Source organism: Garra rufa, chromosome 15 (assembly GCF_049309525.1).
Source record: "Garra rufa chromosome 15, GarRuf1.0, whole genome shotgun sequence".
Classification (NCBI taxonomy): Eukaryota; Metazoa; Chordata; class Actinopteri; order Cypriniformes; family Cyprinidae; genus Garra; species Garra rufa.
The window spans coordinates 8909286-8925297 of record NC_133375.1 but is presented as its reverse complement, the minus strand read 5'-3'; the positions used below and the strand labels follow the sequence as shown (position 1 = coordinate 8925297).

The window sequence follows — 16012 nt, the reverse complement described above, 5'->3', positions numbered from 1 at the left end:
ACTAGTAAAAGAAAGGCAAATGCTTGAACATCTAATAATTATAATTCCCTACTTATAATTCCCTGTACCTTGCTAACTTTACCAAATTTAGCTGTTAAATCCTATTTAATTTTTGCATTTTGTGTAAAAATGTGTGTAATCTAAGTGAATTGGATGCGTAGAGAGTTAAATGATACTATATGAGTATAGAAAATCGGTTGCACTGGACGATAGTGTATTATTCAGTTTAGCTCTCTTTAAAAAAAAAAAAAAAAGGTTATGCACAGAATGCGTCTGAGTCAAGTATTCCCCCCAAAAACGTAATAAATCAAGATAATTTGCAGCAAATTACATATATAAATGTGTTTCTGGCCAGACTGTGACCTATGAAAATCCCCCTTCACACTTCAAAAGAAAATTTTCACAGACCTCCTCAATCATTAGACATCTTCTCCGCCAGTCTTCAGCCCCTGACAGATGTGTGTAGCTACCGGCCAAACCCACATATCCCACTCAAGTAATTCAGCCCTACATCCACATGAGTCCTCTTCTTTGCGCGCCTGGAGAGCCCATAACCACCGCCTGCGTCACTGGGAGCACTGAGGTCAGCCTAAAGGAGCTCTTAAATTGCATGGCAGTTGTTGCAGGACAGATAAGAAAACAAAAGCTCTGTCATTTACGTGAGCTGTTTTGTCTAGATTTTGACAGTGCTTCCCCAGCGCATCTAAAACAAATGTTTATTTAAAAGATGGCCACCTTGTTGTAAAAAAAGTTTTTTTTTTTCTTGTTTTATTGATTGCAGTTGGAAAAGTATTTTTGAGTAAAATTTCATACCAATATAATGATTGATATCAGGGCCCTATACTTACTTTTTTACTTTTCTTACTTGTGCTCCTAACTTAAAAATTTAAGGAGCACAGTCAACATTTCAGGAGCACATTCTAAACAATAATCAAAAAATCTGATAAAAAAAAAAATACCCTTCCTATTACGAGGTGATATTTGACTCCTTAAAGTGATTTACATTGGAATTTTGTTTTTACCTTTGAAATGTAATGTAATGTAATTTTAAAACTTTATTACAAGTATATAATATTTTATGTCAAATTAAAAAAAAAAGCTTATTAAAATGTTTAATTAAAACAACAGAATAAGAACAAGTAGGATAAGAATAAGTTATCAATGAAATCAGTATTAACAAAATAATTTGTACTACAGAGGTGGCACAGAAGAACACAAAAGTGGCTTGTAGGTACATTTTTTAATAGTTTAATGAGGCTCAGAGGTGGCATGTTGAGATTATTGTTTTAAATATAAAATGTTGAACACAGAAATATTAAATGATTTAAATAACTGAAAATACACTTTAAAAATGGCTGATTCATTCAGGATTAAAGTATGTGACTGTCTTTATGAAAAGGAAATTTATTCATTTCACTAGATTCATTTAAAAACGCATGTTCATTTATAAACAAAACACCACTGTATTTGCAAAATCAGGCAGTAGTGTTACATAGAATGTAAGTCACTTAATAATAACTTCTTGTTTATTGAACTGTTGTATTAAACCAATATCTCATTTACAAACTCCCATAAAAATCATTTAAAGGTGTCACTGATCTTAGTTCATTGTGATCATTGCACACAGTAGTTTTCAGTCGCAAATGTGACTGAAATGGTAGCACTGTAGAGTCTGAATTGAATGAGTAAATTCTGTTTTTAAGTACTGTTAAAGTTTGTTTGTATTAATTTTCTATAGTGTATTTATACACCATTGGTCACTGTGTGCCCATTGCTATGCTATGGCTCTGATTCATTTAACAGGTTTTGCACTGTTTTCTTGATGCACCAGTTTCATGGTTTTCATTTAACAGGTTTTGCACTGTTTTCTTGATGCACCAGTTTCATGGTTTTCAGGCAAACTTTTTCTTTGTGTCTCTTAGCTGCTCATGGCCATCCAGTTGTTTGGAGCTAACCTGGATGACTACCTCCACCTACTGCTGCCACCCGTAGTTAAACTGTTCGATGCCCCCGATGTCCCCCTACAAGCCCGCAAGTCAGTATGAAAATCTTTTGCTCTGATCAAGTTTCCTAAGAAATAAATTTCCTTTAAAACAAGTGTTATTCAAACCTGTGAAGTAGTGAAAGCAAACATTATCTGTGCCAAAATACTTGATATGATAGATGGATGACAGTTCTTTACTTAATACTCCATACTGCTTAAATAGGATATATTACTTCAGAGAGAGAATGTAAGGTGACTTTATTTCTTAAGGAATTGATTAGATGGTAAAAATGGCTGTTCCTCCTCAGAATGGAGCTACACCTGAAATAATTAATAGGCTTTCTAAAATAAAGCCTAAATAGTCATAGTGCTGAGAAAATGTATTTGACCCTGGCCTAATTTCTTCTGTTTTTGTGTATATTTCATATTAAACAGTTTAAGAAATACAATATAAAACAATGTCAACATCAGTAAGCACATACAATTTCTTTTTATGTAAAAACAAAAAAGTTAGACACCTATCACCCAAAAAATAATTACCCCTAACACTTAAAATATGGTTGTGCCACCTTTAGCAGCAAGAGATGCAAACACTTTAGGTCAGTCTTTCACAGTACTGTGGTGAATTTTGTCCCATTTTTCTTTGCAGAACTGCTTTAGTTCAGGCACATTGGAGAAGTTTTAAGCATCAACTGACTTTTTAAGGTCTTGCGACAGCATCACAATTTGGTTCAAGTCATGACTTTGACTAAATTTATTTTAGCTTTTTTGAGCCACCTTACACATTAAAGACTGGACATATCCACAGATATGATATTCTTTTTGTGGCATTCAGTGTTTGGATTACAGCAGATGTAACAGGACTTGTTTTCCAAAGAGTTCCACTTTCAATTCAATAGCTCTAAAAACATTTGAGGTCATCAAAGTATGTTTTGGCAAAATTAAGATGAGACTTAATGTTCTTCTGGGTTAGTTGTGATTTTTGCCTCACCACTCTTCCAGGGATGCCATTGTTGGCCAGTGAAGTCATAAACAGTGACTTTTATTGATGCAAGAGAGGCCTGCAGTTCTTTCCATGTTGTCCTTGGGTCTTTTGTGACTTCCTGGATGAGTCGTCACTGTGCTCTTGGAGGAATTTTGGAAGGTTCTGGGAAGGCTACTGTGTCGAGTTTTTTTCCCAATTTAAGATAATGAACAGTGCTGGCAATAATCAGGACAGGTCTAGTCCAGCTGAATTAGTAGCTACAGAGGCAAATACATTTTTTTCTTTTTTAGATAACCTTTTTGCGTCAGTAAAGATTTATAACAATTTAAAACTGTATTTTGTATTTTCTTTTGTTGCCTTTGTCTTATATTAGATTCAGTTTTAAATTCTGAAACAATTCAGTATGATATACACATTAACAGAATTCAGGATGGGAGTTTTGGTCAGAATTGTGCAGCACTTTAGTTTGCTGTTAGTGTACAATATCAGTTGAAAAGGAAACTTATTATTTTTTGAATAATGTAAATGAACAACTAAGGAACAATGAAATCATATTAAATTAAATGAGTTCAATTTTGAGTTTAAATTGAATTTAAAAGCAAGCATAGGTCAGTGGAGGTAGTGAAATTGTTTTTGCAGAAGTGAGTGAATCTATGAAGACAGGATCACATTAACACAATGGCTTTGGCTAGCTGTTACTCTGTCATTACTCTCAGCGAAACCTTTTTTACAGACAAGAATCTACATTTGATCCCTATTGTTTTACTGATAAAGTGTTGAGCTGAGTTTAAGAAAGAATTTTGAAGAGGAAGGTAGACATGGATTGCATTTTAATGTGCTTGAGTCTGTTGTTTGTACCACTGTGCAGTTGTGTTTCTAGGGAATCTGTTTTATTACATTAAATACATATAATTAGACCTTGTCTGCTTTACAGATTCAAATGTTTAAAAAAAAAAAAAAAAAAAAAAGCTATTAATATACCAAAGACAAAGAATTATATTACATATAGATTAGCAATGGAATAAATAAATAAAGTTCTATAAGAACTGTACAATATTGTCAGTCTATTACCACTCAGTCTGTTGCCAAAAAATGTTTTTATTCATGTTCAGTTGTTTTACTTTTGGTGTTTAGGGTTGCCTTGGAGACTTTAGATCGCTTGACTGAGTCTTTGGACTTCACGGATTATGCCTCCAGAATTATTCACCCCATTGTACGCACTCTCGACGTTACTCCAGAGCTGCGGAGCACATCCATGGACACACTGTCCTCACTTGTCTTTCAGCTTGGCAAAAAGGTATAAAATCAAAGCCTAGTTTAAAGTTTGAAGTACTGTCTGGAAGTTTAGAAGTTTGGCTCACATCATTTGAAAAACAAAAACAAAAAAAACTATTAAACAATTTTTGCCATAATTCCCATAAATATATGCCATGAACTTGTGTTCTGAAGTAACTATCTAATGATTTCCTAGTGTCTCTCTAATGCACAAAAAGTCTTCCGATCAGAGAGAGGGATGAGGTCATTGCTTTAACCATTCCTCCTAAAACTAGTGGCTCAACATGTGGCCATCATGAGGACCAGACGCAAGTTCTGATTCCTTTGATCACTGCAGGCCACAATCTTCAGTTTCCTGTGTTTAGAGGAGCAACACTTTATTTGTGTACTTACTAGCTGATGGGGTTTAGTCACATGTACACACATGTGCACGCATTCACTCCCAACACTCAAAAGCATTTTGTTATACCGTATGGAATAAAAATAATCTTTCCAGTACGCTTACTTTGCTTCTCATCTAGCGAATGTCAGAAATACTTGTACCAAGTTGATATTAAAATAAAAATCAAATCTATCTACAATACACACAACACATGTGGTATCTCCCTTTTTTTGTTTGTGTTACCAAAAAAAAACATGAAGCAAGTGAGAAATACTTAAAGGCTAGATGTAAGTTTTTAAAGTTTTGTGGAAATTAATATTCGTATTTGTATGAAAAAAAAAAAAAGTCTGCATTTTTCTCTTTCACAGTACCAGATCTTTATCCCTATGGTGAACAAAGTGATGTTGAAACACCGCATCAATCACCAGCGCTACGATGTTCTCATCTGTAGAATCGTCAAGGTCAGCTTCTCGCCCTCCACGCCTGCAGGCATAATGTTTCTTTGCAAAATCATATTTTTTTCTGTATAGACCAGCTCCCTCATGACAATTCAGTCCTGTTTGTGTTAGAGGATTTTGACTGAAACAAACCACCTCTTGTGTTCTGGTGGAGAAGTCTGTCTCCGTTTCCTGCATTTGGCCCCCTGTGTGAACCACCACTTTTTGCTAGTGAACCCAGACTTCCTGTTTTAACACATGGCCTCTTGGTATCCAAAACTAATTGTGTCTTTGTGTTTGACATGAACAGTACTGGCATTGAATTACCGACATGTAATGCTAGTTTTAAAGAAAAGTTTTATTTAGAAATACGCATATTTTTGCTCCCTTTTGCTAATAAAATTTAAATATTTGGCGTCACATCATTTTTTAAAGAACATAAAGACACACATCTCATTTTAGAGATGCTGTTGATATGCTGGAAATGTTTGATGTGTAAGTCTGTAACATAAAAATGATAAGCATAAAATATATTCAATTTATTGTAGAAAAATATTTGTTAATTATTAACTAAGATACCAAAGCATAATATTTAACCTTACCCCAGGGCAACACTGTAAAACATATTTAATGCATGTTAAAATGTGTTCAACCATTCAGCCCTGTTACCAAAATTATTGGTAACCAAGCTATTTTGTTCTTTGATTTATTGGAATCATGTTTATCAACAAACTAACATTTGGTCCCAAAGTAGATGCAACAAACATCTTGATTCAGGCTAAATTTGCAGTCAGGTTACTTGCATCTATTTTTTTTCAGTGGTCTGCAAAAAAAAAAAACATTTTACTCTGTATTTTAAGAGTTTGAAGCCTTATTCATGAGTCCTATCTGCGGAAAGTATTGTCATATTTTGGAGCCCATTTTTTCTAAGCAAAGTGTAGATTTGTGTGTGTGTGTGTTGTCTTTGCTAACCTGTGTGTGTGTCTCTTTTAGGGCTATACTTTGGCAGAAGAGGAAGAGGACCCTCTAATATTTCAGCATAGACAACTACGTAGTAATCAAAGTGACACACTGGTTAGTGGCCCGGTCGAATCAGGACCAATGAAGAAACTGCACGTCAGCACAACTGCTCTTCAAAAGGTTTGTAGAATGATGTGTAACCTTCATAACTTCACACTCACATGTTGGAGGGTTTGTGGTTAACATTTGAAGGTGGCAATAATTGTTTGGTATTAACCCTCTGGGGTCTGAGGGTGTTTTGGGGCCCTTTAGAACATTTAAGATGCCCTAACATTTGTGTTTTTTTTTCATATAAACATATTTTTATATAACATATTATTGGCTAAAGTCTGGTAACACTGTATTCAGCACAAACTAGACTACAATAAAATGTAAGCAGCATGTATGTACATGATTGTGTTTTTGAGAAAGCAACGTTTACGCGTGGTTAGTGAAAAACTACAATTTTGAAGTCACTGAAATAAGGCCATAAAACAGATACAGAACATTTGTTCACAAGACCTTTGAGAACTGGTTCTTGTAGCCTTGAGTTTTTGATTAAAATTTATGTGAAAATTACAATCCACTTGTTCACAGAAATCAATATACTGATTTTAAATTTCTAAGTCACTTTTTGTTTCATGAGGGCATATGCGAGGAGGCGTGAATGATCATAATGAGCTGCATAATGAGCCTTTCAGTCAGGTGTGTGACTACAAGCAAAAAACTGTAAAATTTTGAAATATTTTTACTGTTTCAAATAACTGGATTGTATTTTAATATATTTTAAAATGTACTTTATTCCTATGATTTCAAAGCTGAATTTTTGCATAATTTCTCCAGTCACATTATCCTTCAGAAATCATTTTCTGAGGGTGTTTTGGGGCCCTGGAAAAGTTTTGACATGCCCTGACATGCTTATTTCAGTATCTTAAAAACATATTAATGGCTAAAGTCTAATTACATTGTAATCAGCACAATATGGGCTACAATAATATGTAAGCAACATGAATGTACACGTTTGTGTGTTTGAGAAAACAACGTTTATGCGTGGTTAGTGAAAAACTAAAGTTTTGAAGTCACTAAGATAAGGCCATGAAACACATACTGCATTTATGTGAACATTTGTTCACAAGACTTTTGAGAATTGGATGGGGAAAGCTAGAATTTTTTCAACCAAATGATGTGAAAATCAATATATTGATATAAATTTTCTAAAACATGTTTTGTGATTGAATGAGAATATGCCTAGGATTGGCAATGACCCATGAATATTTAGCAATTCACACCTGAGAGACAAAGAGCCCTCCCTAATGGCCCATCAATGAATGAATGTGACTATTAGGTAAGGAACAATGTGAGTAGATTCAAAGAATGGAGTTTTAGATTATTTGTATTTTATTCACAACACTGTATAATCAAAACATACATAATGAATATCAAAGACACATTATTGAGCACCCTGATCTAACCACAGAAATATGGACAGACTTTGTGTCATTTCTGAAAACCTTTTCAGAAACCCTGTTCAACAAATGAAACAAGTAAATCTTACCTGATATTTAAGTGCTTGCAAAATTTATCAGTAGTCAACAAACTTGTTTTACAATAGAATATCATTGTAGTTGAACATCTGAAGTTTGTACAGCGCTCTCAGAGGAAAACAGTTTGAAGAGACTCAAGGGAAAGACAGCAGGATTCATCTCTTGAGTAGGTTTCAGATCACTAAAAACAACAAAAACAAAACATCTGTGAGCCTATTCATATCAGGAGCATCTATAATAAATAAATAAATAAATAAATATATATATATATATACACACACACACACACACTACCAGGCAAAGGTTTGGACACACTTCCCTATCAAAGAGAATGACTGGTAGAGTATATAGTCATAGACTCTACCATATTACTTTTACACCCTACTGTTATACAATAAAATAAATAAATATATAAATATGATCCTACAGTCATAAACATATCGTCATAAACGCATCGTTTTCTAGAACATTAAAAATATCCTGGCATCGTGAGAGATGCAATGAAATCAAACATACTTCATAATGTTTCGTTTGATATAGTCAGGAATTATAGTTTGGAATAAGTCTAACTAGTAAAATGTGTACAAGTTTTGTCACAGTAAATAACAGTGAAAGCAAGTAGGCAAATTTCATTAAGACCCTAAAAAATCACACTAACTTGTGGAAAATGGCATCCGATTCAACCCTTAAAATAGAACACCCACATAAGTATGTAGATATTTAAGCAGACTAATTTGCAGACTATTTTTTTCTATTGATATTAGACATCCCAATTCCAAACAAAATCATCTTTAGCCTGCAAATCAGAATATAACATTTAGTTTATGATGTCTCCATTTACACCATATTTCTTTTTTCTTCTTTTTTTTCAACATAATTGATATTGTGTGTGGTGTGTTGGTTGAAAGAATTCATTTATCACATCTTGAAATGTTGAAATAGAATCACACTGTTCATTAAAATTGTTTCAGCTTGTTCCCAAGTTTGTTAAAATGAGAAACATACAGAATGATTCTCAGAATATTCCTTGATCTTCTGTCTTGTTTGATTTAAGCCATAGCTTCATCTGTCTTCATCTGTCTCTCACCACACTACATCATTCTATTCAGACAGAGATTATATTCACATGTCCTGTGGGCACACTGCTGAAAGGGATTGTCTGTTCTCTGTGATTTGTGAAGACGTCATAATGATTCACAGGTGTTGCCTGAGAGGTCTTTCCACTATCTTCTCCACCATCGCCTTCATTATTCAATTATCTGTATCCCAAATATTGAACATTCACCCATGACTGGACACAACAGCCTCGAGTGTTGGCTTTTGTCTCCCTGTGTGAAAGAAAAAACACAATGGTGTCTGAATTTCAATTTTTGATTTTGTGAATAACAAAAAAGGATAACAAGGTTGGAAAAGTTATCAGTCCCGTGATTTAATACTTAGTAGAGCCACCTTTTGCTTTATCACCTTTTGCTTTTACAGCCATCAGTCTTTTTGGATATGTCTGTACTTGCTTTGCACACCTTGATTGGGAAATATTTGCCCATTCTTCCTTGTAGAATTCCTCAAGTTGAGTCAAATTCAGTGACAATGGACTGCTCTCTTCAAATCCATTCACAGATTTTTGATTGCATTTATGTCAGGGCTCTTACTTGGCCACTCAAGGACATTCACCTTTTTATCCTTAAGCCATTTCATTGTTGTTTTGGCAGTAAATTTAGGGTCATTGTCTTGTTGGAAGTTGACTTGCTGACATCAGCTGTTTTCCCTTCAGTCCTGACCAATCGCCCAGTCCCAGCTGAAGAGAAACACCCCCACAACATAATGCTGCCACCACCATGCTTTACAGTAGGTATGGTGGTGTGCTGTGTTTGCATTTTGCCAAACATAGCGCTTGGAGTTCAGTCCAAAAAGGTCAATTTTGGTCTTGTCAGACCATAGCACCTTTTGCCAGAAGATATCAGACTCCTCCAAATGTGTTTTTGCATAGTGCAAATGAGAAAGGTTTCTTTAATGCCACCCTGCCATACAGGCCAGCTTTGTGTAAAGCTTGGGAGATAGTTATCACATGCACAGACTAACCAGACCCAGCCATAAAGCCTTGTAAGTCCTTCAAAGTTGCCTTTGGCCTCCTGGTAGCTTCTCTTATCAATGTCCTCCTGGCTCTGTCATCCACTTTGAATAGCCGGCCTCTGTGTTTCCCACAAACCTACACTCTTATGTGTGGTGAGGCTTTCCCAATGAAATGTATATACCAGTTCACATTTACAACTCTGCATGTTTTTATTCTTTTTCACTAGGTTCCGCTTTGGAGCGGCCTGTAACATGACAAGACAATGAACCAATGAAAACATGATACATGAACTAAGGGACCAATGGCAAGAATACATGAGGGCAAGGGAACCACATGACTAAACTTTAAAATAAAAGACATGAAAACATGAACAGCAAACAAAATCCAAACTACACGTTACACGGCCAAAATAGCATTTTCCCCAGTAACTTTGTACACAAAGCAGCACTGCGTTCGCAAATCAGAAATTGAAAATTTCCTGAAGACAGTTGGTTTCCGTCAGATATACACTAATATAAAAACACTAGCCCCACGTTTTGATTTTGAAATGTGCAGTTCACATGTTTATTCAACAAAGTCAAAGCCTTTTGAAAAATCTATTTGTGGTGGTCATTTTTGATATTGTGGTGGCCCGCCACAAATAAATCAATGTATGGGAAACACTGGGCCAGATCTAGGCAATGTGCTGGTGGTGCCCCTATACGCTTTCCACTTCTTAATGATGCTCTGAACAGTACACTAAGGGATAGCTAAAGCCTTTAAAATGTTTTTGTAGCCTTCTCCAAACTGTGCCTTGCTACAACTTTATCCTGGAGGTCTTTTGAAATCACTTTCCTAACCATGGTGAATTATTTGCTGTACCATGCACTATTAATAGTGGAATCTTCAACAAACAGCTTGTTTTATTTTGAAGTAATCAACACCACTACTATTGATGTCAGGTTGGTCAATTAGCCTGGTGTTTAATCTGGTGGTTGATTGCTTGCACCTAAGCAAGTTTATAATGGTATACTCTAAGGCAGCGGTTCTCAATTCTAGTCCTCACGTGCCCCCGCTCTGCACAATTGTATATTTCTCTTTTTGCTTCGGACGTTTGTTCTATTCGACTGTAAGTGTCCTGCAAAGTGGACATCACGATATTCTTACATGATTCCAGTTCGAAGCAAACGTATAGGTTCCATTCAGAGGGCATTGAAGTGTGCGAGACGTCAGTTTAAACGTCGTCAGTTATGACAGCTCACTGTGTAATAGGCTGCAATTCAGCTTACTTGAACAGATCTCACATGTTTCTTTTGTCTATTTACTCATCCCGTTTCTGCTGTTTGCAGGCATGGGGTGCAGCCAGGAAGGTCTCCAAAGATGACTGGCTGGAGTGGTTAAGGCGTCTCAGTGTGGTCTTGCTTAAAGAATCATCTTCACCTGCCCTGCGCTCCTGCTGGTCTCTGGCACAGACGTATATACCACTCGCTAGGTAAACTTTACCTCCTCTGCCTTTCAGTACCCTTAATTCTGGGAGTATATTCCCAGTATAAATTTCTCCAAATAAATATTTCCAATAAGACATCAACCAAACTTACCAGCTCCAAGGTGAAACCACATTTTATAAATTTCAACTTAACATAAAAAAAAAACTAAAATTGAAGTCACAAAGTGAAAAAAATAATGTGTATATATATATATATATATATATATATATATATATATAAATTTTTTCACAAACAAAAACAAGACAATAACCAATCCGAATTGATCTCCTGCATAATAAGGAGGTTAGATGTGCACATTTATACATGCTAATCTTCAAGGCGAGACATAAGTTGGCACAGACATATACATTTCTCAAAAATGAATTCAAAAAAGCGTGAGGGCACAAAAGAGAACTCAATTCGGTGTTATTTTCTGTGTGCACAGAAAACAGAAACCTAACTCTTTGACAGTATACGAGCACTGAATCGATTTCTCTTTCTTGTCCTGTCGCTCTTAAATAGACAAATATACACAGCATTATGTCAAAATGTCAATTTTGGTAAGTGTTCATGTAAACACAGTCGATTGACAACAGTTGGGAGAATGTCAAATGTGTGTCTTTGTATTAGATCCATGCATTAGGTCTTAAAGTGACAGCATTCTATATACCTGCCACTGCCTGTAACCATGAAAAATAATCAAAAGCCTGTGTGTGTTCTCTCTTCTCTGTAGAGATCTTTTTAATGCTGCATTCTTATCATGCTGGTCAGAGCTCAGTGAAGATCAGCAGGATGAACTGATACGCAGTATTGAGCTTGCTCTGACTTCTCAAGATATCGCTGAGGTCACACAAACGCTGCTTAATCTGGCAGAATTCATGGAGCACAGCGATAAGGTAATAAAGTCTATAGAAATTTGACACAATGTCAGGTCAATAATCAGGTCATAATTTTGTTTGTTCAAATCAAATCAGTAGAGGGAAGTATTGATTTTTTTCCAGCTATATATCTGTATCCTATCCAGAGAGGTCATTAATGTTAATAAATATACATCATTTCTGTTTTACAGCATGAGTAAACCTGAATAGAGCACTATAGTTTACTCTTCTCCTGCGCACTTGGACGATCACATTTCTTTCCATATTTTGTATGATCTCATTGTGTTGAAGTTCGAATGAATGGTGGATTTGTTCAGTTTTATTCCAGCACAATAAATAGAGCTCACACCCTTTAGCGGTGACATAGCAAATGGCCAGTAAAGTTAGAGAGCTGTGAAGTGAAGAGTTTACGCAGTGAGGGCCTGTTACATAAACAGTTTTTGGGCTAGATACTCTGTTCTGGCCTGTTTAATACGCTATTCCATTCAGTTTTTCTCTTCTAAGTCTACAGTCTCTCTTTGCTGTTTATTTTCTACTTAGGGTCCACTTCCCTTGAGAGATGACAATGGAATTGTTCTGCTCGGGGAGAGGGCTGCTAAATGTCGGGCCTATGCCAAGGCCCTGCACTACAAGGAACTTGAGTTTCAAAAAGGCCCTTCACCACTCATTTTAGAATCCCTCATCAGGTAGGAATCAAAAAACTTCTTAAGTCTGAGGTAGCCATACAGATATACTTTAGACATGACAAGAAACAATAACTATCAATAAGACTCTCCAATGATAGATTTTCTCTTAAGCGTATGCCACCCCAGAAAAATCAGCAAAAACAAAATTGTGCACCTGGTCCTCATTTTTTAACGTTTTGCTACATGCTATATATTTAAAATGTCCCCTTACTGTTTATAAGTATGCATTCAACATATTTTGCAGTTTTAAACGTTTAAGCACCAAACCATGAAGTGTCTCAAGTTTCCTCCAATGTTCCTGCATTGATTGCTTGTTTTGGGACGTCTTCAGGTTTAATTTTAAATGTGGTCTGTGAATTACTGGAATTGTGCTTTGGGATTTGAGTTTCCCCTTGATTCCTCCATAATGGTGTAGGTGTAATGTCCTTCACAGAGACATTTGCTAATGTGGTCTGTTGAAAGTTTAAATAAATACCGGTCTCATCTGATGTAGCTTTTCAAGAATAGAAGTGAAGTTGTTCAAAAACTATAAAAGGTGCTTAGTGATGCATCATTTATTGATTTGTCCTGATTGAGTTTTCCTTGCAGGGTTTCCACGGGGTCTTAAAAAGTCTTAAAAAGTCTAAAATTTTAAAATCTAAATTTTAGGCCTTAAAAAGTCTTAAATTCGCTGTTCTAGGTCTTAAATAATTTTACACAGGTCTTATTTTTCCGATGTCCATGTAACGCTACCTTCTAATGCTCATTTAAATTCTCTTTTTGTTGTTGTTGCTTGGTTGTTTCCGTGGTGTTGTAGTTCTTTATTTCACTAGTCCAAATATAATTTGCTGTATTACAACTACAAATGAGACCAACATGCAATAGCCAATCAGCTTTCTGTTATTGGTGCGAGTCTCTCTTGGATTGTACCACAGAAGTAAAATGGATTTAAATTTTTAGCTATGGGGAAGTGCAAGTTTAGCGATACTTGGCTTGAAAAAACTGAATATAGGGCTTGGCTAAGGCCAGTTGCTAACAACTGAAGATTTTTTCTGTATATAATGTTCTCAATAATAATAATAAATATAGGTCGAGCTAGCTGACCACCAGCCTTTGAGATACTTTTTTTTACTTGCCCGACTGAACAAACAGCCTGATTAAAACTGAAGTGACAAAAATAACCAGTAAAGCATCAAACGCAAGAAAGATTCCTATTATAATACATTCAACGTAAACAGCAATTCATAATGGATAGACTTCAAAACAAATAAAGAAAACAGCACACATAAAGAAACTCTATAGAAACACACTGAGGTAAACATTGAAAATCTATAGTTTATTTATAACATAATATAGTTTAGTAATATACCAAGGGAGCTTTTTGCTAAAAATTCTCATGATTACATTCATTTTAGTTAAATAAACAAGTAGTTAGTCAAGTAGTTACTTACATTTTAGACAAAATATTTATTGTTTTGTTCTGTTTCACCAACGAAACAACGAAACAAGGATCACAGCAGAAGTATAGCACATTCTCCAAGCAACATTTTACTACTAAATGATTCAGCGTTTTTGCTGGAATCAGTTGAAATAACTCAATAACTCACTCATTAAGTGACTTACCACCACCTGCTGGTAGTTTAGTATGTTTAAAAGTATGCATCCCCACCCAACATTTCTAATTTATATATTTATAAATGTATTTAAAACATTAATCTCATAACGGAATTTATTTCACTTTTAATTTTGCAGTGTAAATTATGTAATCTGACTGCTAACAGCCATATAGAATTTATTAATAAATTGTAATGATTTAAAGGTGATGCATACATTTTAAAAGTTAAAAAAAGCCCTTTATAAATTTAAATCAAAATTAAAATCAAATCAAGATTTAAGATGTAAAAGCTAATAGAGCACTGATGAAAATATTGCTTCAGAATAAATTGTTTACATCACCAGATATCTCTAGTGGTACTTTTATGGGGATATTTTGTGTGGAATAGTATCTGCTGATATGAAAAGTTCACTGTAGTAATAAATTTAATTTATGACAGCCATGAAATTTTGTTTACTTTTTACATTAAACACATTAAATATTACATATATGCATGTAATATTATGTGTATTTCCATTACAGATTTAGGTCTTAAATTTCATATAAGGTGGTATTAAAAAGGTCATAAAAAGTCTTAAATGTCACTTGTTCATATCTGCAGAAACACTGCCTTGATGTTTAGACTGGGCAGGATATATTGAAGAAGAAAAAAAAAGCCAATAAATAAATAAAATTACTTTTATTTTCTCTGCCTGGCAAGTATGCATTTGAAAGCTGTATTAAAAGCTAATTCTAATAGATCACACTTTTAGATTTGATATGAAATACAGTGATTCAATTTAGCAAGGGTAATGATGTGTTTTATGAAAAGTGTGTAATTAATGGTACTACACTAGTTCTTCCTCCTCGTCCACTCTTCAGTGCTGATTATAATGGCAATGCTGTTGAACCATGAACCATCTTTGAAGGGATACTCCACCCAAAAATCTCAATTTTCATTTAATTCTGAGTGTTTAATCCTCGTGTCTTAGTGTCTAGGGGTGGACATTGTACAGAATTTGCTCTGTGAGACACGTGCGCATTGCTTGACAGTGTGTGCTTCGACCTGCCGTGTTTTACTTTAGATATGCTTTCATTTATGCCTTTTGGAATGCAGTGCTATTAGATGTACGAAACTCGTGCACTGAGAGACTTTTACGTGCACTTTGTGTTTGTTTGTCCTAAATTCAATTGCGGCTGTGGTTAAATGCACTTGCATTTGCGAATACTTTTATACAATGTACATACAGTCAGTTATGTTTTCAGAGCAGGGCAAAATATCTGATATATTGAAATAGATCTGTGCATTAGTTTGAATGGAGCCTATTAAAGCTGCCACTGTCTATGATCTTAATCAGTAATAATCAAAATGCTGAGGAAAAAAGAAAAATCTATTGTCTGTAAACTTTTGGATACTTAAAGAACACTTATTTTGGTCCCACTTTACATTAGGTTGCCTTAACTATTACGTACTTACATCAAAAAATAAGTACAATGTACTTAATGTGGTTATACTGCATTGCAAAACATGGGTAAGGTTAGGGAGAGGTTAGGTGGTATGGGTAGGTTTAAGTGTGGGTTAGGGTGTAAGGGTTGGTTCAACAGTGGTAATTACATAAATAATTACAAATGTAATTACATATAGGTTTTTAAAAATATATAAATACAATGTAAAAACAATAAGTACATTGTACCAAATGATTAATTTAGATGTAAGTACATAGTAGTTAAG

General features: G+C 34.9%; 1 protein-coding gene across 1 annotated transcript in view; it reads left to right on the top strand.

The window, feature by feature from the left end:
- mtor (mechanistic target of rapamycin kinase) overlaps positions 1 to 16012 on the top strand; it is a 185774-nt gene that overhangs the window by 48988 nt on the left and 120774 nt on the right. The window contains exons 22-28 of the mRNA XM_073818557.1: positions 1923 to 2035; positions 4104 to 4266; positions 4995 to 5087; positions 6057 to 6203; positions 11006 to 11148; positions 11877 to 12039; positions 12562 to 12707. Of these exons, the coding sequence (XP_073674658.1) occupies positions 1923 to 2035; positions 4104 to 4266; positions 4995 to 5087; positions 6057 to 6203; positions 11006 to 11148; positions 11877 to 12039; positions 12562 to 12707 (968 nt within the window). The remainder of the gene's footprint in view (positions 1 to 1922; positions 2036 to 4103; positions 4267 to 4994; positions 5088 to 6056; positions 6204 to 11005; positions 11149 to 11876; positions 12040 to 12561; positions 12708 to 16012) is intronic.